We start from the raw sequence: 25,000 nt of genomic DNA on the forward strand, positions 1-25,000 counted from the left end.
CAGCTTCAGAAGAACTTCCCTGTCTGCCTCACCATACTTGTTCTTCTTCCTCTTTGTCTGAACCAGCAGGAAGTGTGAGTACATGTCAGTCAGGGTCTTGGGCAGCTCTCCTCTCTGCTCTCTGCTCATCATGTGCTCCAGAACTGTGGCAGTGATCCAGCAGAAGACCGGGATCAGACACATGATGTGGAGGCTCCTGGATGTCTTGATGTGTGAGATGATTCTGCTGGACAGATCTTCATCATCACTGAATCTCTTCCTGAAGTACTCCTCCTTCTGGGCGTCAGTGAAGCCTCGTACGTCTGTTACCCTGTCAACACATGAAGGAGGGATCTGATTGGCTGCTGCAGGTCGAGAAGTTATCCAGATGAGAGCTGAGGGGAGCAGATTCCCCTTGATGAGGTTTGTCAACAGTGTGTTTAACGGTGATTTCTGTGTGACATCAGACACAACCTCCATGTTTTTGAAGTCCAACGACGGTCTGCTTTCATCCAGGCCGTCAAAGATGAACAACAGTTTACAGACAGCGAGCGTCTCTGCTGTGACCTTCTGTAATGTTGGATGAAAAACACGGAGCAGCTCAAGAAGACTGTACTCCTCATCTCTGATCAAGTTCAGCTCCCTGAATGAAAGCAGGATCACCAGACTGAGGTCTTGGTTCTCTGAGCCCTCTGCCCAGTCTAGAGAGAACTTCTGCACTGAGAAGGTTTTTCCAACACCAGCGACCCCGTTTGTCAGAACCACTCTGATGGGTTTCTGTTGGTCGGGTTGAGCTTCTGTCTTTTGTTTCTGTTGGTCGGGTTGAGCTTCTGTCTTTTGTTTCTGTTGGTCGGGTTGAGCTCTTGTCTTTTGGTTCTGTTGGTCGGGTTGAGCTTCTGTCTTTTGGTTCTGTTGGTCGGGTAAGGCTTTAAAGATGTCCTGACACTTGATTGGAGTCTCATGGAGGGTCTTCTTTTTAGAGTCTGTCTCAAGCTGTCTCACCTCATGTTGGGTGTTCACCTCTTCACTCTGTCCCTCTGTGATGTAGAGCTCAGTGTAGATCCTGTTGAGGAGGGTTCTACTTCCTGTTTCATCACTTCCTTCAGTCACATGTTCACATCTCTTCTTCAGACTGATCTTAAGTTCATCTGTAACCTCCTGCAGACCTCTATCTCCTGAAAGAAAAGAAACATATCCTGAGACTGGATTTATAAAATGATCAAATAAACAATTTTCATCATTACACATTAAGGAAACTGCATGACACAAAAACATCCGTGTAATAAATGTGTGCTGCTACAAGAGAAATAAAATATACTGAATATAAACTGACAACAAGAATCAGATAAAATGTAAATGTTTCATTTAACTATATATCAATGAAAATACTAACTGCTTTGTCTTGTTTTTAGACACAATGACTTCAGTCTTACTTATTACAGTGCTGGACTTACTGGATATCTGCAGTCCTCGTTCTCCACACTGGGGACAGGAGGACTCTACTGATGAAGTAGACTGGTCCCAGTGAGAGGTGAGGCACTGTCTACAGAACCAGTGTCCACAGCTGGTAGAAACTGGATCTCTTAGGACGTCCTGACACAAAGCACAGTTGGACAGCTGCTCCTCCACAGAAACAGACCCCTTTGTTATTCTGTGGAGATAAGGGAAATCATGAAGCCGTGAAAACTGAGACTGACATTTAGAAACCAGTGGTGGACTAAATCAAATAAAGCCACAAAAAGCAGTGTTTTAAAAAGGTGTGCCATGTCCTCCGCAGTGAGCATGTGCAGAAGTCTGTCTGTGTAACCATAGAGTCTACCATCTGAGTCCAATAACTGACCTACAAGTGTGATGTTATTTTCAACCAGTTTTCAAAAAACAGGGATTCATTTTTGTAGAGAATGTCCTTATTGTTCCAGATGTAATATCTGTGTGGAGAGAAGTTATGTTTCAAGATGAGAGACCAAGTCAAGAGTATCTGTTTATGGAAGTTGGATAGTTTGATTGGGATTTTACTGATATTATAGTTGCACAGTAATAAAATTCCAGGCCACCAACTTTAGAAAAAACATAATTAGGAATCATATTCCATAGAGATGTTGAGTTATTTAAAAATGTCTCAGCCTGTTCACTTTGAATGTTAAGAGCTGTGAAGTCTAAAAAGTTCAAGCCCCCACATTGACTCGTGTTTATTGTCACGTTCTTTTTAACATAATGGATTTTGTTTTCCCACAGAAAGTTAAACAACATATACCGTAAAATCCGGTGTATAAGATGCACTTTTAATACCTATTTTTTCATCTTAAAAGTTGGCTGCGTCTTATACACCGGTGCGACCAATACACCAGTATAAAATACTGAAACGTGACATCATTACAGCGGGGGCAGCAGCCCCTATCACTGCAACCTGACATGATTAAAAACCCATCCCCATTCATTGTGTATTGAAAGCTGAGTGAGACAGCACCACAGACCAGTCTGGCTGCGCGACTTTTTCCACATCTTTTCTCCCTCACGAGGTTATAATCATACATTTACAGAAAACAGTGGTATATTGTTCCGCAAATAAACCTTGTTGAACGCTCTTTTGATTTAAAGAGTCCTATATTAAAGTTAAAGAGAAACAAGTGGAGTCGGGCAGAGAGCTCGCAAGCTAGGAGTCTGTGCCTCACAACTTTCCCTGCAGGCTGAGAGCTCAACTACCGTACTGTAGCTGGTAGGAGCGTAAACTCCACAAAGAGAAAACAGACAGAACTAAACGAGCGTCAAGCTGCAAGAAACTGCACGTTGTAGAACATATAACAACATACGCAACATATAATCAAATCTTTTGGTTACATTTTAGTCAACATCCAAAGATAGAGCCGGATTAGCGTCAACTTATCAGATATATCTCGTTTTTTGAACCAGGCTGTAAACATGTTAATTCCTGTGGTAAAAACAGGCTTTTTTGGCTGTGGACTTATGGCACTTCCGGCGCTTCTGCAGCCAGCCTCAAGCGGAACCTCGAGGAACTGCAGTTTTTTGTACTTCCGCATTGGCTTAATTTTCCGAGACCGGAGGTTGCCCCTTGGTCATGACCTGCACACTGAGCATGTGCAGGAGCTGTGTCATGACCTACACACTGAGCATGTGCAAGAGCTGTATCATGACCTACACACTGAGCATGTGCAGGAGCTGTGTCATGACCTACACACTGAGCATGTGCAGGAGCTGTGTCATGACCTACACACTGAGCATGTGCAGGAGCTGTATCATGACCTGCACACTGAGCATAAGACACGCTGTGTTTTTGAAGGTCTCTCAGAGAGAAAATAAAGTTTACACTGTCTTCCTGCGTGACAGTTTTTATTGTGTTCAGCGAAGTCCAAAACCTGCAGTTACTGTTCAGCTCTGTCACCCTTTTAGTCAGTTTTCTCTTTGTGGAGTCTGCTCTCCTACCAGCTACAGTACGGTAGTCGAGCTCTCAGCCTGCAGGGAAAGTTGTGAAGCAGAGACCCCTAGCTTGCGAGCTCTTTGCCCGACTCCGCTTGTTTCTCTTTAACTTTAATAAAGGACTCTTTCAATCAAAAGAGCATTCAACAAGGATTATTTATGGAACAATATCCTACAGTTTTCTGTAAATTAATTATTATGACCTCTTGAGGGAAAAGTTTTGAAAAAGTAGAGCAGCCAGACTGGTCTGTGTCGCTGTCTTTCCCAGAACAGCGTGCAATCAGCTCTTAATACACTGAGGGCCTGATTTACTAAGGTCCCAAGTAAAGAGGACTAAACTGTGTGTTCACTCCAAAAAAATTGAGGTGATCGAAGAAAATGTGCGTGAATGACACCAGGTGCAAACCTTGTGGAGGCGGTACTATTTAAGTTAGGCTTTTGTGTGTTCTACTGGTTTACGTCATGGAGAGTTTGGACGGAAAGCAGGACGACTGCAAGCGCAAAATAGGTATCAGTGGAAGAGGCAAATGAACGGACAGTATTTTTGAGTTCTAGCAGATAAAACTGAATATTACAAAAAGACAATTTGGCTTATAAGAAAACCTCTGCATTAAACAGGGCCTCTCTTTTCTTCATCTTTTGAAGATGAATTGTCATACATTGTGCAGGAGGTGTGAGCTGTGTCAGGCGTGACACTCGGCACATTGTTGAGCACCAGACAGCTGGCCAGCGCTCTGTCTGATCGGACAGAAATGCTCTGGAAAGAGGTATCGAAGACAGGGGTACAAGCAGTGGTGAGGTCCCCCCATCGAAGCGTAGCAGCAGCGGGCTGTAGAGGGAGGAGACGAGCGCACTATGGAGAGGAGCGCACGAGCTGGGGGAGAGACGCACAGCCCGAGAAAAAAGAAATCCCAAGTTTAAAATAAAATGTTGGTGAGAAGAGGGAAATAGGAAGAAATAAACATCAATGTTGAAATTCTTTAGAATGCAGAGGCTGTGAATGTTCAGTTTTGTTTAAATAGGCAACAATATAGTTTAATCATGGTGTTTCCTGCTGTCATTCCAAACTTATTAACATGTGTGGGGAATAACATGATCTGTGTGCCTTCTTTGATTGTGCCTATGTCTCCTCCTAACTTCAATAACAGCAGTCTGTTGTGTGTAACACTGGTCTCCTGGGTTAGCACGTTCTTTTCAAAGGTGTTAAATTCAGACACCGTCACAATCACCTCAGTTTTTGTCAGGCTTGGTAAATCACAATGCGTGTACTAACTTAACTTATTTACATTTTCTCCTTTCTAGGGCAGAAACGCCCCATATTGAATATTCATTAAGTCAAACGTACTAAATGGACAATGTGTGTTGTTTTGCTCATATGAAAGATTCAATCCTCACAGCGCACCGTTAGTAGATCAGTTAACACATTTTTAGCTGGTGGTATCAAGTTTGCACACGTTTTAAGACACACAAACCTTTAGTAAATCAGGCCCAATGAACGGGGATGGTTTTTTAATCGCGTCCAGTCGCACACAGTGATGGTGACTTCTGCACCCGCGGTAATGATGGCTCATGTGTCAACATGTTATACTGGTATATTAGATGCACCTTTGTATAAGACCCAGACAACTTTTAAGATAAAAAAACACAGGTATTAAAAGTGCATCTTACACTGGATTTTACGGTACTTCAGTAAAAAAAAAAAAGATCTCATTGTGTAGTCATGATAAAAAAATAAAAAAAGACAAACAAAGAGTGGACACAACAGAAAAAATGATTCAAAGAAAACGATCACAGCAGATCTCACTAAACTTCAGGATCAGTTTAAAAGACTTCTTCCTGCAGAATCACAGAGAAGACGACGAGATACACAACCAAAGAGTCAATACTGAAATCATATTATCTTATCTATAAACATATAATACATATATATAATCCTTAGTATGTTGTTATGAGTTCAGTGACTTTCTCTGTATGATCACTGTGTGCAGGTTGATGATTAAAAACAAGAAAATCAACACATTATGGTGTTCAGGACTCTTTTTTTAGCTTGACAGTTTGGTGATTAAAAAAAGTTCTCTTACTGTGGATCTGAGGGTCCTGGTTCATTACTGAAGTCTAGAGGAAAACCTTTAGACCAGTCACTCTTCATAGAGAGACAGCTGGACAGAGGAGACTCTGCTCTGTCCTCCTCTTTGTCTCCTCGATCACTCATCTTCTGATCTGAGGGTCCTGGTTCATTACTGAAGGCTGGAGGATAATCTTTAGACAGGTCACTCTTCATAGAGAGACAGCTGAACAGAGGAGACTTTGCTCTGTTCTCCTCTTTGCCCCCTCGATTACCCATCTTCTGATCTCCAGATTGATCAGAGGACAATAAAAGACGTTCATGCAGGTAAAACAACCTGAGGACAAAATAACAAACAGGTGAGACACAAGCAGGAAAAATGTGAAAGACAGAAATGGTCAAGTCTCCACATCTCATTACCTGATGTGATCCTTAATTAGATTTTCTCTTCCTTCCTGTCTGCCTAAGTACCTGATGCAGCACCTCAGTGCAGTTTGTTTTGATCCTAACATGATTTGTCCGTCTGATCTGCCCTGAATAATGCCAATAACAAGACATTGAGTCTGAAACTTTAAACATTAAACTAACATGTTAGTATTTAACAGCAACCATGACCTTTAGGACATTTGTACAACTAGAACTGTATAAAACAGGGTTGGAAATCAGCACTCGTCACATACGGGTGTCTTTTTGCAGTGGCGGGTGAATTTGCTCAACCTACCGACCACAGTGGCAGAGCAAGGTCTGTTAACTTTACATGTTAACGGTCCTGTTATATTCTGTTAGCTGGTACAGCCTACAAATTCTTTTACCATTTGGGAACACTTCTAAAAGGCTAGAGAGGTGACATTACCTTCACTTGAAACTGTCAGATATCTACATTGAAGTCATTTAAGCTCACAACATACACTCGGCTCCTCTCCAAAAATAAAGAACCACAGGTTGGATTAATTGGGCGTGTGCAATAACCACTTGGATACCAACGCCCCCTGAAGTGATCCTTAATGTGACTCTGCCTCTCTTCCCGTCTCCTTTAGTACCTGATCCAACACATCAGTGCAGCTTGTTTGTATCTTCATCTTATTTTTCCGTCTGATGTGACTCCCTGCTTGGTATTTGACCCTGGTCTAGTTTTAGGATTTAATATAGATGTCTTTCAATTATCCTTCCTGTGTCTCTTCAATCCTGCACTGAATAATGACAATAACAAGGTCTTGAACCTCAAACCTCAAACATTAAAGCAAAATGTTAATATTTAACAGAAATCATGACCTTTGGACCAACAGTTTGATATCTAGAGGGATATAAAACAAAGTCCTTCATGCCTGTAGGGATCAAACCCTGTCATTAAACCGACCTTTGCTCAGATAGATGTTTTATTGAGGCTGTATTTAGTGATTACATTTTATTAGGATGCATTATTTTTTAATATCTACTTTGAGGAAGTGGAGAATATCTAGCTTAGAAAATTAAATATTGTGGAACATAAGCACTGTCGTCCTCAGGACTTTATTTAACCTGAGAGAAAACCAGTAACGCTGACTGCTAGTTTAGACTGCAGGAGTCATGACAAACATCTCTGATTAAGGACGATTTAGATTTTTAGCTACACAACTTTTACTTGACTTTACTTTTCAAACAAAAGCTGAGAAACAACAAGTACTCCACATTCACAGAGCTGATCCCGTACTGTATCTGATCTGTTTCCTTCGCTTTTCTATTCAAAGTGTATTACTCAATATTAACCAGAGGTTTTAACAGTAAAGTCATATTAATGTTGAATTAAACTCACCCCGTCTCAGATGTTTGTCCTTCTGCTCTGTCGACTCAAAATGGAGTCTTAGCTCCGACTGACAGAAACTTTCAGTTTTATTGTTTTATTGGAAACCCATATCAGCTCAGAGTTTCTCCTCCCCTTGTTACTGGAAATGAAATGAATGGTTAACCATCATCAGTTCAGGTTTCTTCATGACCTCTCTGCTGAGCTCACAGTAAAATGCATTAATTCAAGCTAACTAGGTTGAGATAGTCAGTCAGAAAACTTAAAAAAGTAAGCTGGGATCACCTACCTTCAGCAATGTTGTGGATGTCAGACGTGTGGAGAAACAGTTCCCAGATGATCCATGATCTGTTCAGATCACCCCGCATGGTACCGGGCAACATGTGATCCATGGATCAGAGGAAAATGTATCTTCATGGTGTAAAATAAATACACTGGCATTATATCCCAATTCAGTATCTGAGTGAAAAGAAGTCAGTGTTAAAGTTGTTCAGGTGGGCACAAACAGGAAGTCATTTCAGTCTTTTAAAATACATTTTATGTATGTTTTATTTCACAGACTTTCAGACAGAAACAGGTCATAACGTGTCAATATTTAATTGTGACAGATAACTTTTTAATTGTCTATTAGATGTTAGAAACATTAAAAATAAGGGTTGTTCAGATGACCAATTCAAAAATCTTTTAATCTTTGAAAGCATGCATCAGGTTCATTAAAATGTGAGATTTGTATTCATGTTGGTTTTGTGTTTTTTAAAATTACATTTACACCATTTTTTTCAAAAGGTAAGACAGAATTGACATAAAAATGTCAAGTGGTGTAACCACTGAAAAATTAAGAATATTGAATATTTTATACATCTAGAGTATGTGAGTGTAAGTGTACTCATATTTGTAATTACTTCATTTTAAAATAGCACAAGAAATTAGATTTTATGAGGATTATCCCTAACTGTATAAGTTATGCCCTTTTTCAATAGTGAGCGGGACACCTCTGTTTTCTAATTAATTTTTGGCAAATTATGTAAAAATTGTTAAAAAACCATGTTATTTCACTGCAATAGAGGACTACTTTTATTCCACTTTAATTGTCCTGTATTTTATTATATGTTTATGAGAAATACTGGTTACACCAATTGATGCAAACCAGTTACACCAACTGACCATGCTGCTTCTACAGTCAAAGGCCATTGTTTCTTGAAGAAATTGTTGTTAGCTTCCTCCATTTTATGTTTGCTCCACCTACCAAAGTGCACAGAATACCAGTGCAAACCTGTAGTGTGCACATTTGCCTTAAACACAGAATAGCATTTAACTGAAGTGAATAGATCGGCCTTTTGGATGGGTCTCATAGATCGGCAATTTCTTACTGATACCTATTTTATCTTCCGTTCCCAATAGCTGTTTACAACCACACATACATTGCACGCATTAGACTAAACGTGTTCCTGTATTCTCTCACGGAAAAGCTTGAAATGTAAAGTTGTTTTGTTTCTTTGTTCCTTCTTGATTTCTGTCGATCCTTCTAGTGATGTGTCGGTCATGAACGATTCGTTTAAAGCGAACGAATCATCTGGGTGACCGAACTGAACTGAATCACTTACTGAAAAGAGTCGTTCATTTCTCAACTTCAGTTACTCTCTCCTCTCTCCCGTCTCGTATCTCTCTCCTTTCTCCCGTCTCATGTCTCTCTCTCCTCTCTCCTCTCTCCCGTCTCATCTCTCTCTCCTCTCTCCCGTCTCATGTCTCTCTCTCCTCTCTCCCGTCTCGTATCTCTCTCTCCTCTCTCCCGTCTCATATCTCTCTCCTTTCTCCCGTCTCGTATCTCTCTCCTCTCTCCCGTCTCATGTCTCTCTCTCCTCTCTCCTCTCTCCCGTCTCATGTCTCTCTCTCCTCTCTCCTCTCTCCCGTCTCGTGTCTCTCTCTCCTCTCTCCTCTCTCCCGTCTCGTGTCTCTCTCCTCTCTCCCGTCTCGTATCTCTCTCCTCTCTCCCGTCTCATGTCTCTCTCTCCTCTCTCCCGTCTCATGTCTCTCTCTCCTCTCTCCCTCTCATGTCTCTCTCTCCTCTCTCCTCTCTCCCGTCTCGTGTCTCTCTCTCCTCTCTCCTCTCTCCCGTCTCATGTCTCTCTCTCCTCTCTCCCGTCTCGTGTCTCTCTCTTCTCTCCCGTCTCGTCTCTCTCTCCTCTCTCCCGTCTCGTGTCTCTCTCTCTTCTCTCCTCTCTCCAGTCTCGTGTCTCTCTCCTCTCTCCCGTCTCGTGTCTCTCTCTCTTCTCTCCCGTCTCGTGTCTCTCTCTCCTCTCTCCTCTCTCCCGTCTCGTGTCTCTCTCTCCTCTCTCCTCTCTCCTCTCTCCCGTCTCGTGTCTCTCTCCTCTCTCCCGTCTCGTGTCTCTCTCTCTTCTCTCCCGTCTCGTGTCTCTCTCTCCTCTCTCCTCTCTCCCGTCTCGTGTCTCTCTCTCCTCTCTCCCGTCTCGTGTCTCTCTCTCCTCTCTCCTCTCTCCCGTCTCGTGTCTCTCTCCTCTCTCCCATCTCGTATCTCTCTCCTCTCTCCCGTCTCATGTCTCTCTCTCCTCTCTCCCGTCTCATGTCTCTCTCTCCTCTCTCCCGTCTCATGTCTCTCTCTCCTCTCTCCCGTCTCATGTCTCTCTCTCCTCTCTCCCGTCTCGTATCTCTCTCTCCTTTCTCCCGTCTCGTATCTCTCTCCTCTCTCCCGTCTCATGTCTCTCTCTCCTCTCTCCTCTCTCCCGTCTCATGTCTCTCTCTCCTCTCTCCCGTCTCGTGTCTCTCTCTTCTCTCCCGTCTCGTCTCTCTCTCCTCTCTCCCGTCTCGTGTCTCTCTCTCTTCTCTCCTCTCTCCAGTCTCGTGTCTCTCTCCTCTCTCCCGTCTCGTGTCTCTCTCTCTTCTCTCCCGTCTCGTGTCTCTCTCTCCTCTCTCCTCTCTCCTCTCTCCCGTCTCGTGTCTCTCTCCTCTCTCCCGTCTCGTGTCTCTCTCTCTTCTCTCCCGTCTCGTGTCTCTCTCTCCTCTCTCCTCTCTCCCGTCTCGTGTCTCTCTCTCCTCTCTCCCGTCTCGTGTCTCTCTCTCCTCTCTCCTCTCTCCCGTCTCGTGTCTCTCTCTCTTATCTCCCGTCTCGTGTCTCTCTCTCCTCTCTCCTCTCTCCTCTCTCCCGTCTCGTGTCTCTCTCTCCTCTCTCCCGTCTCCTGTCTTTCTCTCCTTTCTCCCGTCTCTCTCTCCTCTCTCCCGTCTCATGTCTCTCTCTCCTCTCTCCCGTCTCATGTCTCTCTCTCTCCTCTCTCCCGTCTCATGTCTCTCTCTCCTCTCTCCCGTCTCATGTCTCTCTCTCCTCTCTCCCGTCTCGTGTCTCTCTCTCCTATCTCCCGTCTCCTGTCTTTCTCTCCTTTCTCCCGTCTCATGTCTCTCTCTCTCCTCTCTCCCGTCTCATGTCTCTCTCTCCTCTCTCCCGTCTCATGTGTCTCTCTCTCCTCTCTCCCGTCTCATGTCTCTCTCTCCTCTCTCCCGTCTCATGTCTCTCTCTCCTCTCTCCCGTCTCATGTCTCTCTCTCTCCTCTCTCCCGTCTCATGTCTCTCTCTCCTCTCTCCCGTCTCATGTGTCTCTCTCCTCTCTCCCGTCTCGTGTCTCTCTCTCCTCTCTCCCGTCTCATGTCTCTCTCTCTCCTCTCTCCCGTCTCATGTCTCTCTCTCTCCAGACCGTAAGAGTCGCTTTAACATCCACTAACGACCGTGTTTCAGTCAGTACAGTGTGTGTGTGTGTGTGTGTGTGTGTGTGTGTGTGTGTGTGTGTGTGTGTGTGTGTGTGTGTGTGTGTGACTGAGGCTGGTGACTCGCAGTCTCGCTTGTTCACGTTCAGTGTTTCGTTCCCTGAACGTACTGACTGAAGCTCCGACACGAATCACTCACTGACTGACTGAGAGGGAGAGAGAGACTCAAAGTAACCTAAGCCCATTATTATTTTTTAAATATTATTTTTTTTTTTTAAATTTTGCCCTGCGTATATCATTTAAAATATAACTGTTCTGGCATAGAATATATTCGTTGCCATGCATATTTTCTGCTGACATGTAGCCTATATTAAGTTAAATTTGCCGGCTCTGTGACAGACTTTGGAGGATTAAGGGAAGTTTAATTAATTGAATACATGCATATATCTTTGAATAAATAAAAGATAGGAAGAAGATGAGGGTGTGTGAAGGAGATCCAGCAGAAGTTCAAACTCCTGACTGAAATTCCTCTCTGACAAATAAAAGTATTCCAGTAAAGTCAAAGTAGGCCTATCTGTACTGAAGCTCCATGAAGGAGACTAATCAGACCTTTAAAGACTTTAACACTAACATGTGATCCATGTCACAGCTGTTTTATAGAAATATGATTATTATCTTTGCATGAACTTTCAGATTTCAACTCCATCACCGCCAACACCAGAACATTTGGAACAATCAGCAGAATCCAAACATTTGTACACTTGTTTCAAATTATCCAATTTGTTTTTTATTGATCTTATCTGTAAGTTTTATTTCCCAACAGCAAGACTTAAATGTGCAGTAAACCTCTCGGGGGCTCAACGTTAAAACTGAGAAATATCCTGTTTAGTTGATCAATCTGTTATATTTACTTATATTTTGACACATTATAGACTAAATAATATCCTTACAACAGAAGACAGGTCTCAGTATGCTTGAATATAATCTATAAATAATATTAAACATTTTAATATTTCTTGAAGACGATTCAGAGCAGGACATGAACGTCCTCAGTGATTATTATTATGTCCCTGAACGCAGCAGTCAGAGCCACCTACATGTGAAAACGTTGAGTAGTAATAATACATTACAGTTCCTGTTTTCAGTCTGCTCACTTGTCTGAAAAATAAAACTGATGGCAGAGGAGGTTTGATTGGATTTGAATTGATGGTCTGTTTGATTCTCAGCTCATTTTAAAGCAACAGCGCCACCTGCTGGACAAACATTCAAAGCTTGATCCAAACAGCAGCCGAGCTCTTATCCAGCTGCTTCAAAGTGAGCAGCCTGATGACTCTGCTGGAGTCAGATTCACACGTAGCCCCGGCCGGGTCACACTCCTGTTCAGGATTGATCTCTGAAGAGAGAGAAACTGGTCTGTAAGGCATTCAGATATAAACTACTGTAGGGTAGAGGTCACCGAGGGGCGGGCTGGAAGAAAGAAAGATCAGTTGTAGTCTGTCTGTTGATGTCTCAGTATTTTTGCCGTCTTTCTTTTCTTATTGTATTTTGTCGTTGCTGTCCTGACCTTGTCTGTTTGTTTTTTCTCTGCCTTATTTGTCATGTATATGTCACCAGTTTGTCACGCTATTGCACCTCATTAAATGAATGAATGAATAAAAAACATTCCTGAGATAATCCACTGCTGGTACGGAGGTGCTCTCTGCCTCCTGTGTGTGAAGAAAGAGTGTGTGTGTGTTTGAAGATACAAGTATATCCATCTCACATACAACTGTGTTTGTCTTTGATTGAAATGCGGGCGGCAGTTGCGGTAGACGGTCGGCAGTTCAAGTCCCTGGCCTGGTAGCTGGAGAGGTGCCAGTCCACTTCCTGAGCACTGCCCTTGAGCAAGGCACTGAACCCCAAAACTGCTCTGGAGCGCTCGCTGTGGGCCGCCCCCTCACTCTGAGACCTCTCCATTAATGCATGTCCACAGGATCCTGTTTGTTCATGTGTGTGTTCATGTTTATTAAACAGAGTGATTAATAAAGGATAAATTAAAAATGAAATATGAAACACACATTGTGAGTGTGTGTAGTTGTTAAACTGAAACCAGACATCACAGCCGTTTTTACATCTGCACTCCTGAAAACATGGAAATCATTTGAGGAGGACTGCTCCTGACTGCAGACGCAGCACTGAGGGAATGCTACTTTCAACATCAGGCTAGTTTTAGAAAATGACCAACCCTGCCTTTAAGCGTGATATTGATTTGAGGTCATATCGCCCCGCCCTGCTAACCAGGCTACCGGAGCAGCAGCAGCACGGCGCCATGCTTCCTCTCCTGAACACAGACAGAAGAGAGGGAGTTGTTTTGATACAGCTGATCATTAAAATATCTAAAAGAAGTGATCATTCAGATTGGGAAATGTACCAACCTTCCTTGTTTGTGTGACTTTAAAATAAAACAGAGTCCTCTCAACCTCACACAGTCCATGTTTTCTTGAAGAATAATTCTCTCAGGTGTTCAGAGTTCAGGTGTGTAGCTCCAGACGCCGCTGCAGCTCAGGCCGTAGTTCTCCTCTCTCACACTGTCGGGCAGCTCAAACTGAGCCAGCGGCCTCAGGAGGCGTCGGATGGCATGCTCCTCAAACTGAGCTCTTCCTGGATCTCCGATCAGGACTTTGGTGCCGTGGGTCTCCATGCAGCGGTTCAACCAGCTGTGCAGGCTGGTGGCGAGGGACTGGTCGTAGAACATGTCGCCCAGCAGGATCAGGTCGAAGGCGGCGGGCGGTGAACCGATGATGTTGTGGGTGAGACACACAGGAGGCTGCAGGCCGTTCAGCTCACTGTTCATGTGCGTCGCCACGGCTGCCACTGGAACACAAACAGGCGGGTTAACACGTCACAGGGTTAGGGTTCAAGGAATCATGGTGTTCATGTGTTTCTTTTAATCACAGCAGTCTATATACAGGGTTCACACTCTTTTCCAGGGATCATTTTCCAGGACTTTTCCAGGACATTTTCAGCGATGATCGAGCTGGTATGACAGTCCGTGATCGTGCCACGCCAATATTAAGTGTAGTCTTTAACCAGGTTAATCACACCCACTGTGAGCTACCGCTTCAACGGTTAAACATTTAATAACATGTTAAGGTCCATTTTTTACACTTAACAACGCAGTATTATATTTGAAGAGACAATGCTAGCAAACAAGAAACTTTCAATGGATTCTTGTTCCCCATGTCCCTGGCTGTACCCCTGAGAAGTTTCAGCAGATTTTACTGTAGACTTTTTTAAATAATTAAAGTTGAATTCTGGTCAAATTGCATAGAGACGCTGATATTTTAGAACATTTTAATTCAATTTTTAAAAAAAAATCTGTGAGAGGTGACAAGAAACTTTCAATGGATTCTTGTTCCTGGGGTCCCTGGCTATACAACAACTGAACAATTATTTGAACTTGTAACGGTCTGTCCAGCTTAGTTTTTGTTCCTGCATCTCCCGTTTCTGAGCGCACCTGAATGCATCTCTCATTGTCTGAGCACCCCTGAATGCAGCATGCTCACAGCGCATCCCCTGAGTAACTGCAGAGAGAGAGAGAGAGAGAGAGAGAGAGAGAGAGAGAGAGAGAGAGAGAGAGAGAGAGAGAGAGAGAGAGAGAGAGACATGCCCAGAAAAGTGTGAAGTAGATAAACTAAGCAGACTACTGTATTTTCTGATGTTCTTACAGACTTTTTATTATTCTGCATTTAAAGATATTTTCTCTGTTTTTCAGGTGGTTGATGCGACATATTTTACGATGCGCGCTCTCTGTCCACTGGTGGGAGTGTGCTCACCTGTGTGTGTGTGTGTGTGTGTGTGTGTGTGTGTCAGTAAGAGGCTGCATGAGGTGCAGCTGTTAGTGCTGCTCTGTAGGTTTTAGGTGGAGTTAGGGACAGTCTTTGCTTAAAGGGTTCAGCTGGTCATCCAGCAAAGACAATATTAGTTAATCATTTTTAGACTGGGACTTGGCAGAGCAGTAAAACTGAGCCAGTTGTCAGCTGCTGCCACCAACCTCCGAAGGTTTGTGGCCTACCTCTGCCCCCCCCCCCCCCCCCCCCTCCTCCCTGTGGCTTTAGAGAAACCTCTAAATAAAAAGTCTGTGAAGATATTTAAAACCTGAGCAGTATTTAGTTATCGAACAACAGAAGGGCTGCAGCAGGTTCCAGGTCCTGCACCATTAAAAACAGCTGCAGAGACTCTTGGTACAGATGTATTTTAAAGATAAGAATGAGTTTGCTCTCACAAGTCAGAAGTGCAATTATTGGACGAGGTTGCAGGAGGTTGGTCGTAATCCTCCTGGGTTACTAAAGTGAGAGGATAACACAGAATAAAATAAGAGGTCAGTTATGGAGACACAAAAGGAAGAAAGATTCAGTAGTTAAAAACATATTCTCCCTTTCTCTGTCTCTGTAATCTCCATTTACACAGGGTCTTGAATTTCAGCATGAAAGCTCTTCTGGTTTCCGTTTGTAGTTCATTTAAAGTCCCCATGATACTGACAGCAGGCAGAACATTATCTGCACTGAGGACCACCTCCCACAGACGGGATTCTGACAATGATTTGTTTGTCTTAAGAACCAGATACATGCAGTAAAAAAGTCTGTTCTAGATAAAAACTAATTTACAGCCACAGATCTGCTCGACTCTGTCACAAAAGCTGATGATTGTTAGATTCCCTGCATTCCTGAAACGCATCACAAACGATCGACCCGGCCTCCATGGAGGACAGACCTGACAAAGCTTCACTTTTCATTTCTTACAGATCTGCACAAGGATGCAGCCTCTAGTGGACACTCGAGGAACTGCAGGATTTTACACCTCAGCATCGGCTTCATTTTTAAAGACCGGAGGTTTCTGCTTAGTTTGACAAAGTGCAGTCTGAAAGCAAACCGAACCAAATGAAAAATGCAGCAATGTTGCAGCTCAATGATAAATGGATTGAGCTTGTAAAGCGCTTTTCTGGTCTTCTGAAGACTCAAAGCGCTTTTTACACCGCAGGTCACAGCTACACATTCACACCCTGATGGTAGAGACTGCTGAGTAAAGAGACCATCAGAAATAACTAATCCCTTTCATAGACACACATACGCCACTGATGAAGCAGCGAGAGCAATTCAGGGTTCAGTGTCTTGCCCAAGGACACGTCGGAGATCTGGCTGCAGGAGCTCGGGATTGAACCCCCAAACCTTCCGGTTGAGAGACGACCGACTCTACCAACCGAGCCACAGCCGCCCCTGAATCGCCCAAAATTTCATACGTTAAAATGAAATAATGTTGAGCTCCATCACAGCTTTTTGACTTCTTGCGTCAACCATCTGAGACCTCAGCCAACCACACGAGAAAAAAACCTTCCACCCGTTCACGACATACAGCGAATGTTTTAATGTTCCTATCAAAATAAGAGCCTGAAAATGTGTCCATGCTGTTATGTCATGATGTGAGTAAATAACACAGTAGAGTAAGAGATGAATGAATGCTTACCAGGGTCGATGTCGTTAGCCACTACATGAGCGGCACCGCACAGAATGGCGGCGATGGCGGAGGCTCCGCAGCCGCTGCCCAGATCCAGAACGGTCTGACCCCGACACACTGCGGGGTGGTCCAGGAGAAACCTGAACACAGAGACAGAAACAAACAAAACAGCTGTTTAGGTTTGTGAAACCAACGAGACGCCAGAGTCACTTCCTGCTCCGTCCCACATGCAGGACAGGGCCCACAGGTCGGAATCAAACCTACGGTCTCTGCACATTGTGGCCCTCGAGCTAACCACTAGGCCATCGCCACCCCTTTATCTTAATGTCTTTGTTGCATAATTTCAACGTATTGAAGCGACTGCTCAAACTAATCTTTAAATGACAGTGAGCCTTTGTCTCAGGCGTCTGATGTGTTAGAAGTCCTTCACTAAAAGGTGGCTAAGGTCCTGGACCTCCTGACAACACTAAAGATCTGCACTGAGCAGCCGCTGAAGTCCTGAAGTCAAACACTGGAGCTCAGAGAGTTTAGTGAGAACAATAGAGAAGACGAGGGAACCAGATGAAGAATTGACTCAGCACTTTTGCTTTTATATCGTTATTAAGACGTCTCCTACTGAGCCAAGACACATGCACACTTAAAAAAAAAAAAATCAACCTGTAGTTGGTCCGAACTTCATGGTGTCACGTCCAACACGTCTTTATGACTTCATTCTCGGTTTGGGAGGCGTGGTCTCATTGGACAAATCATCATTATCATCTTATTTCATTAAAACTTCATTAAAGATAGAGTCGGTATCTTTTCAAAATAAAATACAGACTTCTCCTAAAGCTGCTCCATTGTCCCTTGTGGGCCTCCGTACATGTGTGGTGGTGACTGTGTCTGCAGAGACTCTGTCCTCTCACTGGATTTTACTGTTCTGTTTTGTTCTGGTTGACTCAGGATGTTTCTGGGTGGAGCTGGTGTGTTTTGTAGTGTCTCATCTGTATGCATGTACCTTATATTCTCTAATAATCAACATTTATGTCAAGTAGTCATGCTGCATAATCATATGTATCTCAGTAAACTGTATCTTAATAAACTGAAACTGCACCTCAGGGTAAAAATGCATTTAGCAGAGCACACAGGAAGGAGCCCTCAGGGGAGGGTGAAAGAAAGTTCAGTACAGCAATACAGAAAGGTGAATCCTTAAAGTTACCAATAAAGATTAAGTTGAACAGATCAGATGGTGAAAAGAGGGCGTGAAGAAGCTTGTCCCCACGCCCCTGCAAAGCCATACATACTGTAATCTTTGTCTGTTTTAGTCTCTTCAGTTGAAGGGCTCACTGCTTTGTGACTCCATGAATACAGCTTCCTGTGCTCATGTTCTTTGGCCTCCAGGTCCGGTCTCTGAAGAGGACTTTGCAAACTTTAAGGACTACAATTACACCATGAAGAAAACAGAAAACAGATTTAGAACTTCAAAATGTTGCAGCTTCATTGGGTTCGGATGTAGGTTTAATCTGGGTCCAAATTTGATACAAAAAGTCACTACAGTTTCCTCCAGACCATGACAGCGCACAGGTGAGTGAAGGAGTGGATACAATTCAGTGATTGGACGAGATTCAAACCGGCGAATGTGACGGAGGTGGACGTAGCAGCAAAGAAGAGAAAATATAATCAGAGTGAGGAGAAACACCACAATCATTGTTCATTTTAACTGCATTAAAGTTCATATTTTAACACCATATTTATCGACTTTAAAGGTCACATATTCTGCTAAACCCACTCCCCCATGTTCCTCTAACTCTAACATGTGTCTCTAGTCCGTCTACAAACCCCCCAATGATGAGAAAAGTCCATCCTCTCCGTCTTCTGCCTGCTCCACTTTTCAGAAAATGTGTGCTCAAACAGGCCGTTTGGAGATGTTCCCTTCATGACATCACAAAGGGCAGTAGCCCCTCCCACAGCTAGGTGTTTGTTCTGCCCTCTGAGGCCGCGATCACACCGAGACGCGCCGCTACAGACGCGGGCGCTCATAAATACATTTATTTAGTTTAGATTTCCAAGGTAATTATAATTACAGGAAACCATGGACCTAACTTCATATTACTTTACTCAAAATGTATTCAACAAATTAGCAGCTATTTATCACCTGCTTCTCTGGAAATAGCAGAATATAATTACTCGGTGATGTTGGGATAATTCTCCATACATTTTGTGGTGAATTGTGATTTAATTTAAAATAAATTATTTGCTAATTGTCACCTACTTACCATGAAATTTGGGGGTAATTTCAAAGAAACTGGAAAAAACAGTTACTTACCAATTAGGACTTGCTTACAATTAAGATCGGGCATTATTTCAAAGAGGTTACGTGCTAATTTTCACTCAATTGTCATGAAATTCAGGGGTAATTTCAATGAAATCAAAAAAAAGTTTGTCTAATTATCACCTAATTACGACGAAATTTCCGGACCTGTAAAGTGTTACCTAGATTTTTGTACAATTCAAAGTGTACATATAATTTTCCAGTAACTTTGACATTTCTCGTTTGAATGATTTACAACGGGGATGTAAAGCAGCTCTGTCGTTTTTTAACATCATAAAACCCAATAAGAAATGAAAACACACAACTTTCTTCTTCGTTGAAATTCCCCTGAGGAAATGTTTCTACACGAGCGCAAAATAGAGTCGGACCAAACTTTAGACGACCTCCTAAAAACGGGACACACAATAAAGTTTCCGCTCCTTCTTCTTCTTCTTTGGATTTTATTGGCAGCTGGCATCCAAAAAGTTGCATTACTGCCATCTGCTGGATTTAATTATTACTCACATTCCTAAATCCTCCTCAATAAACCTGTTCTCAAGAGAGATTTAAACAAGCATCTTCAGCCTCTCCCTCTCTCCCCACACTCCAAAATACTTTTGAAATCTCTTCTTACGAGTCCCTCTCTCTCTCCATTTCTGACATCATGTTCTGTCTATGTGCTACATACTTTCTACATTTAATAAGTACATGTTCAACTGTTTCTGTACCTCACAAAGACCAGATGAATGTTTTCCAGTGATATGTAGAGTACTATTTAAATGACTGTGACTGATTCTTAACCTGGTCTTTACGTCCTCCTCTCTTCTGTTGCTCCCTCTGTATTTGACTTTATCTATTTCCCTCTGAATTGAGTATAAATGTCTTCCCTTTGTCTGATTGTTCTAATATTGTTGCCATTCCTGTTTAATTTTACTCCATGTGACTCGTTTCCCCTCTGACTTAGATCATTTGATGTTAATATCAATCCTCTCTTTCTTTACAGCTTCCTTTGCCAACCTGTCCACCTTTTCATTTCCTGCTATACCTGAATGTGCTGGAACCCACATGAACATCACATCTGTCCCCTGTTTAACCACCTGGGAATGTGTAAATATGATTTCATATAATAAATCTTGATGACTGTGAGATGATCCTGATTGAATACTGTATAAAGCGCTGACTGAATCACTGCATATCAGCACTTTCCTTCCTTTCATTTGCTCAACACATTCTATTGCAACTAAAATGGCGTACAACTCTACTGTGTAAACGTTCAGGAAATCTGACGTTCTCTTCACTACTTCAACATTGAATTTTGGGATAAACGCAGCTGATCCTGTTGCATTTGTCATCGGGTCTTTAGATCCATCTGTGAATACTTGTACATGATCTCCATATCTCTGTTCTATGTGTTCATAGAATTCACTAACTAAATCAACATTTCTTTTTCTTTCCTTTATCTTTAGTAACTCCGAGTCTACTTCAGCTGTCTCAAGCATCCACATTGGAACTGGTGGCCATAAAACAGTTGGACTGATATCCTTGTCATACACTCCCACATCTCTCGCCACTCTATCCCCTATCCATCCAAAACTGGACTTAGTTGTTCTCTCTTTTTCCCAGCAATCCTTTAACACTGATTTTGTTGGGTGACTATCTCCATGTCCTCTCAAGTTCAGCCAATAATTTGCTAATAGCTGTTTCCTCCTTAAACATAGTGGCAGCTCTCCTACTTCTACCTGAAGTGCACATATTGGAGATGATTTCACTGCCCCAATACATATCCTAAGAGCCTGTGCCTGAATCATTTCTAACTGTGTTGTCTTTGCTGCAGATCCATATACCACACTCCCATACTCAATCCTAGTTCTAATTAACACCACATATATATATTTTAAGGCAGCAACATCAGCTCCCCAATCCATTCCTACAAGACATCTCATTACATTTATTACTTTTTTGCATTTATCAACAATATTCCTTATGTGTTCCTTCCATGTCAACCGGACATCAAAAAATACCCCTAAAAAACTAAATGAGTCAACTCGTTCTAGCTTATTTCCATACAATGTCAACCCAATATTCTCCCCAATTTTCTTTCGAGAAAAGAACATGATCTTTGTTTTTTCCACAGAAAATGTAAATCCCCACTTTAATCCCCACTTCTCAACTAAACTGATCCCTTTCTGAATTTTATTTACAATAAATTGTATATTCTTTCCTTTTTTCCACAATGCTCCAGCATCCGCAAACAATGATCTTCCTATATCTGTTGGGATATTATCAAATATATCATTTATCATAAAAATAAAATCGGACTTATCACACTTCCCTGTGGTGTTCCATTCTCTACAACATACTTTTTAGATATTTCATCACCTATTTTTACTTGAATCGATCTCTTGTTCAGAAAATCAAGGTTCCGCTCACAAAGGTTCCCATTATTTATGTCACATACGAATCAATAATACTTTTCTGATACATGAATGTGTATCAAAAACAGTAGATGTAAATAACGTACCTATATATTCACCTTTTATATCTTTAAATGTATTTTTAAACTGTTGTCTTTCAAGCTGCTGTAACATAATTATTTTTTAGTAATTTTCCCCAATGGGGGGGTCGATGGAGATGATCTTATCTCTTAAAATGTAATAAAAACAGAACTCAGGTTCTTCTTCTACTGATTCATTTAAATGTCTCTCTCTATCGGGAATCTCTTTTCTTCTTTTCAGCTGCTCTAAAAAAAAGACAATAAAATCATAATCAGTGATATTTTGTGTACCACCCCATCACCGCCCGGGTCTCACAGATGGGAGACACGTGGGTATACTAATTAATAAAGAAATGTATTAATAAGGAAAATAATCAAACCTTGTAGATTTGAAGAATCTTTAAAGTCAGCTGTGTAAGGTGAGGGTCTGTATGGCTGTTGTGTTGAAGACAAATAATCCAAAAGGCCAAGCTGTGTGGTCATAAGAGTCTCTCTGAAAGTCTAAACCCCTCTATTTCAGCCCTGCTCAGAACAGGCTGTTTCTGTGTCTGTACCTTTAAATATGTAAATGAGTTGTGTCTGACCACGCCCCCTCTCTGGAAGGGCTTGGGTGTACTCAGTCTTTCTCGCTCAATGTCCTATTGTTTACGGTGAGAAGGCAGACTCAGAGGGCAGAACAAACACCTAGCTGTGGGAGGGGCTACTGCCCTTTGTGATGTCATGAAGGGAAAATCTCCAAACGGCCTGTTTGAGCACACATTTTCTGAAAAGTGGAGCAGGCAGAAGACGGAGAGGATGGACTTTTCTCATCATTGGGGGGTTTGTAGACAGACTAGAGGAACATGGTGAAGTGGATTTTAAATACGTGACCTTTAAATTTGACCTGATTTGGATGTTTGGTTTAATTTAGCAACTAAACAAGAACACGTTTCCATCTGTGTCTATCTGTCTGTCTTGAATGCAAACTTTTTCTTCCCTGAAAGAAATCCATGCACATCAACCTGTGCAGATGTCTCCTCAGTCCTCTGCATGGAGGCTTTGTGTCTCCTGAACCCAGACAACACGTTCTCTGAAGAGGAGGCAGAGTGTGACGGTCCGGGGGAAGCCTTAGCACTAACCTGAGCAGAGGTCAATGAGGCCGTTAGAATGCTCCTCACTGGCAAGGCGCCCAGGGGCCTCATTTATCAACAGTGAGTAGAAAGTGTTCTAAATTCTGTCTTACAAATGACATTTAGAATGTGCTAAAGTACAGAAAAAATCTGTATTTATCAACCATGCTGACAGCGATCGTACTCACATCGGTAGGTAATCAGTGTTGATAAATCCCATGTTCTTAACCTGCAGGCTCGCACACGTTCAGGGACATTTACATTCAGAAACGCCTCCAATTAACCATTTATGGTAACAACACACCTCTTTAAAAACCACCTGAATATATTTACCTCGCTGGAATAATGACTACGAGAGCAAAGAAAAGGAGCTTCATAACAACAGGAATGGAAGTGGAAGAGGTTGAATAAAAAAGGGAAATAAATAAATAGATAAATAAATAAAGAGATAAAATAAGGTTAGTAACTCTCGCGCTAAGTGACCCAGATAAATGATTAGTCTTTTCACTTAGTCGAAGTTTCTAACAAAAGAACAAATGCTGCATGAGAGAAGGTGACAGGTCAGAGGAGAAAACACCAAGATGAAGTTTGATAATAAGTTCAGTGCAAAAAATAACAACGCATCACGGCACAAAAGCCAGAAGTATCTGCTCCACAATTTCCCCCTTGAACATTTACAGCGTGGTCGGGGGCACAGCTCTCTCTGGGGGATTAATCAAACAGTGACGCTCTCCCAACAGAACAAGCTGGACCAAACGGATCAGTGCGCTGTTTTGAACTTACTGCGGAGCGCACGCTTCACCAAATCATCTAATAATGCAAAACCAGCCATGATGTAACATTTCAAAGTAACGCCTGTCACAGACGACTTTTTAAGGTTTTCAGACCAATTAGGCAACGGGTCTGTTTCAAACTGCACAAAATCACTTATTTTGTGTTTTGAATTAAAAAAAAATTGGAACATGCATCTAGGTTGAGATGGATTCTGGCGTGCTGTGACACTCGTGGTGCTTTTTATTTGTAGTTTCAATGTTCTACCTCTAGATTCTGTGTGTAAGCATGCTCAGAGCTGTGCTTATATTTACACACATTTCTAAGTAAAAGAACAAGTTGATAAATTCCACTCTTTGTGTGGGAATGTTCTTACACACTCATTACTCACAGATCCATGCTCACACACTGTTGATAGATGAGCACCCTGATTCTGTGCTTCAAACGTGCGTACACACGGCTTAAACACATTTCTGTTAGTGAATGAGGCCCATTATCTTTTGTTTCTCTGTAATCACGTTCAACTGGATGTCTCATTATAGAGAGTGTAATGCTGCAGCTCCCCCTGGTGGTGAACCTGTGTCAGTGCTATGTGAGTCCTTAAGACGTGATCATGTGAAAGCAAAGGAAATAAATCATTTTACAATCTTTAAAAATCAGATATATTTATACAATTTACTATATTTATTTAATACCACATTCTACTCTAATTCTGTGTAGAAGCAGCATGTTTGTGTGGACAATATCACACTGTGGAGCTGAATGAAACGTGAGTCTGTCTCAGAACACTTTCACTAACAGAGACCGCACCTTTAGTGATTGAAATACAGAGTAGAGAGTTAGGTGAGGGGGGAGAAGGACAAATGTGTGGATCTTTGTGGAAAACAAAGTTTTATTTCAAATACAAGTGGAGAAGAAAATGACAGAGAGCAGACAGAGAAATAATGTCTTCAGATCGATCAGTCTGGGAGAAAACTGTGGAAACAGTGACACCTGCTGGCAGAAAGCAGTGATAGCAGCAACAGAACCTAAACATGAATTATTATTCAAATAAAACCCTCCACAGATTGAATTAATTTCTATTTAAAATCCTGAGATAATAAAAACAGAAGGTTCAAACATCAAAGTGTAATAAACATCAGAAGTTAAAAATAAAGATAGTTTGATAACGTGTCCGTTGTTACCCTGACATGATGAATGAATATCAATGATTGAGTCTGCATGTTATTCAGCTCTTTTTATATCATCTCATATTACATCAAATATTCAGGTGCTGACTCTGCACCTGGATCCAGACATCCTGTTTGTAGTTCTTTTAAAAACTCAGTGAAGCCTCCTCTTTGTTTTGATCCAACAAAGAGACGACTGATTTATTATCAGACGACCAACGACTCGTGGTTAAAAGCACAACTTCACACTTTAACTTGTACAGGTGGAATCAACCTCTACTGTTATCTGTGAATATGAGTCAATGAATAACCTGCACCACTACACATGTCCACAGGGTGGCGCTGCAACAGAAACATTTATATCCAAATCAAAGAGTTCATCTTCGGTCGTTGAGTCATGAAGCAGTTTAAATTCAGAATATGAGAATAGAAAAATGTCCGAGGTCATGGTCCTGTGTGTGACGGTGGAGCTGATCTCAGAGCAGCTCAGACTGCAGCACTGAGAGTCATCTGCGCTGTGATTGGTCCGTCAGTCTCCCAGTAACACAGCCCAGTTAAAGACTCACCAACACACCAGCTGCTGCTTCCAGCTCTGTGATCGACAGGATCCTCTCTTTATAGACTCGACCTCCACCTGTTGATATAAAAAGAGATAAATGAGAGATTAGACTCTGAGAGAGACTTCATGATTATTCTGATCAT

At 42.2% G+C, this 25,000-nt stretch overlaps 4 protein-coding genes across 8 annotated transcripts in view; all 4 read right to left on the reverse strand.

Moving 5' to 3' along the window:
* The window catches only part of LOC132973515 (NACHT, LRR and PYD domains-containing protein 12-like), an 18,834-nt gene extending 12,828 nt beyond the window's left edge, over positions 1 to 6,006 (reverse strand). For both annotated transcript variants that reach the window (XM_061037021.1, XM_061037022.1), the window contains exons 1-4: positions 5,900 to 6,006; positions 5,496 to 5,816; positions 1,434 to 1,630; positions 1 to 1,154 (exon numbers count right to left, since the gene is read on the reverse strand). The exon at positions 1 to 1,154 is cut by the window's left edge and continues 764 nt beyond it. In XM_061037021.1, coding sequence (XP_060893004.1) covers positions 1 to 1,154; positions 1,434 to 1,630; positions 5,496 to 5,816; positions 5,900 to 5,991 — 1,764 coding nt within the window. In that variant the 5' untranslated portion in view covers positions 5,992 to 6,006. The remainder of the gene's footprint in view (positions 1,155 to 1,433; positions 1,631 to 5,495; positions 5,817 to 5,899) is intronic.
* Positions 1 to 7,296, reverse strand: part of LOC132973511 (NACHT, LRR and PYD domains-containing protein 14-like) — a 273,451-nt gene extending 266,155 nt beyond the window's left edge. Inside the window, exon 1 of the mRNA XM_061037001.1 lies at positions 7,272 to 7,296. The gene's annotated coding sequence lies outside the window, so the exon portion shown is untranslated. The remainder of the gene's footprint in view (positions 1 to 7,271) is intronic.
* The window catches only part of LOC132973514 (NACHT, LRR and PYD domains-containing protein 14-like), an 85,116-nt gene that overhangs the window by 28,973 nt on the left and 31,143 nt on the right, over positions 1 to 25,000 (reverse strand). For 3 of the 4 annotated variants that reach the window (XM_061037019.1, XM_061037018.1, XM_061037015.1), the window contains one exon: positions 23,998 to 24,932. The exons of the other annotated variant lie outside the window; for it this stretch is intronic. In XM_061037019.1, the coding sequence (XP_060893002.1) occupies positions 24,914 to 24,932 (19 nt within the window). In that variant the 3' untranslated portion in view covers positions 23,998 to 24,913. Of the gene's footprint in view, positions 1 to 23,997; positions 24,933 to 25,000 lie in introns of those variants that run through there. 4 annotated transcript variants of the gene reach the window in all.
* LOC132973525 (electron transfer flavoprotein beta subunit lysine methyltransferase-like) lies at positions 11,734 to 17,081 on the reverse strand. Its single transcript, XM_061037040.1, has 2 exons — positions 16,475 to 17,081; positions 11,734 to 13,825 (listed from the first exon to the last, which is right to left on the reverse strand). Exon 2 carries the CDS (start codon positions 13,803 to 13,805, stop codon positions 13,476 to 13,478), a length of 330 nt encoding a protein of 109 aa, XP_060893023.1. The 5' UTR covers positions 13,806 to 13,825; positions 16,475 to 17,081; the 3' UTR covers positions 11,734 to 13,475.

This window comes from Labrus mixtus, chromosome 4 (genome assembly GCF_963584025.1).
Source record: "Labrus mixtus chromosome 4, fLabMix1.1, whole genome shotgun sequence".
NCBI classification, from domain to species: domain Eukaryota; kingdom Metazoa; phylum Chordata; class Actinopteri; order Labriformes; family Labridae; genus Labrus; species Labrus mixtus.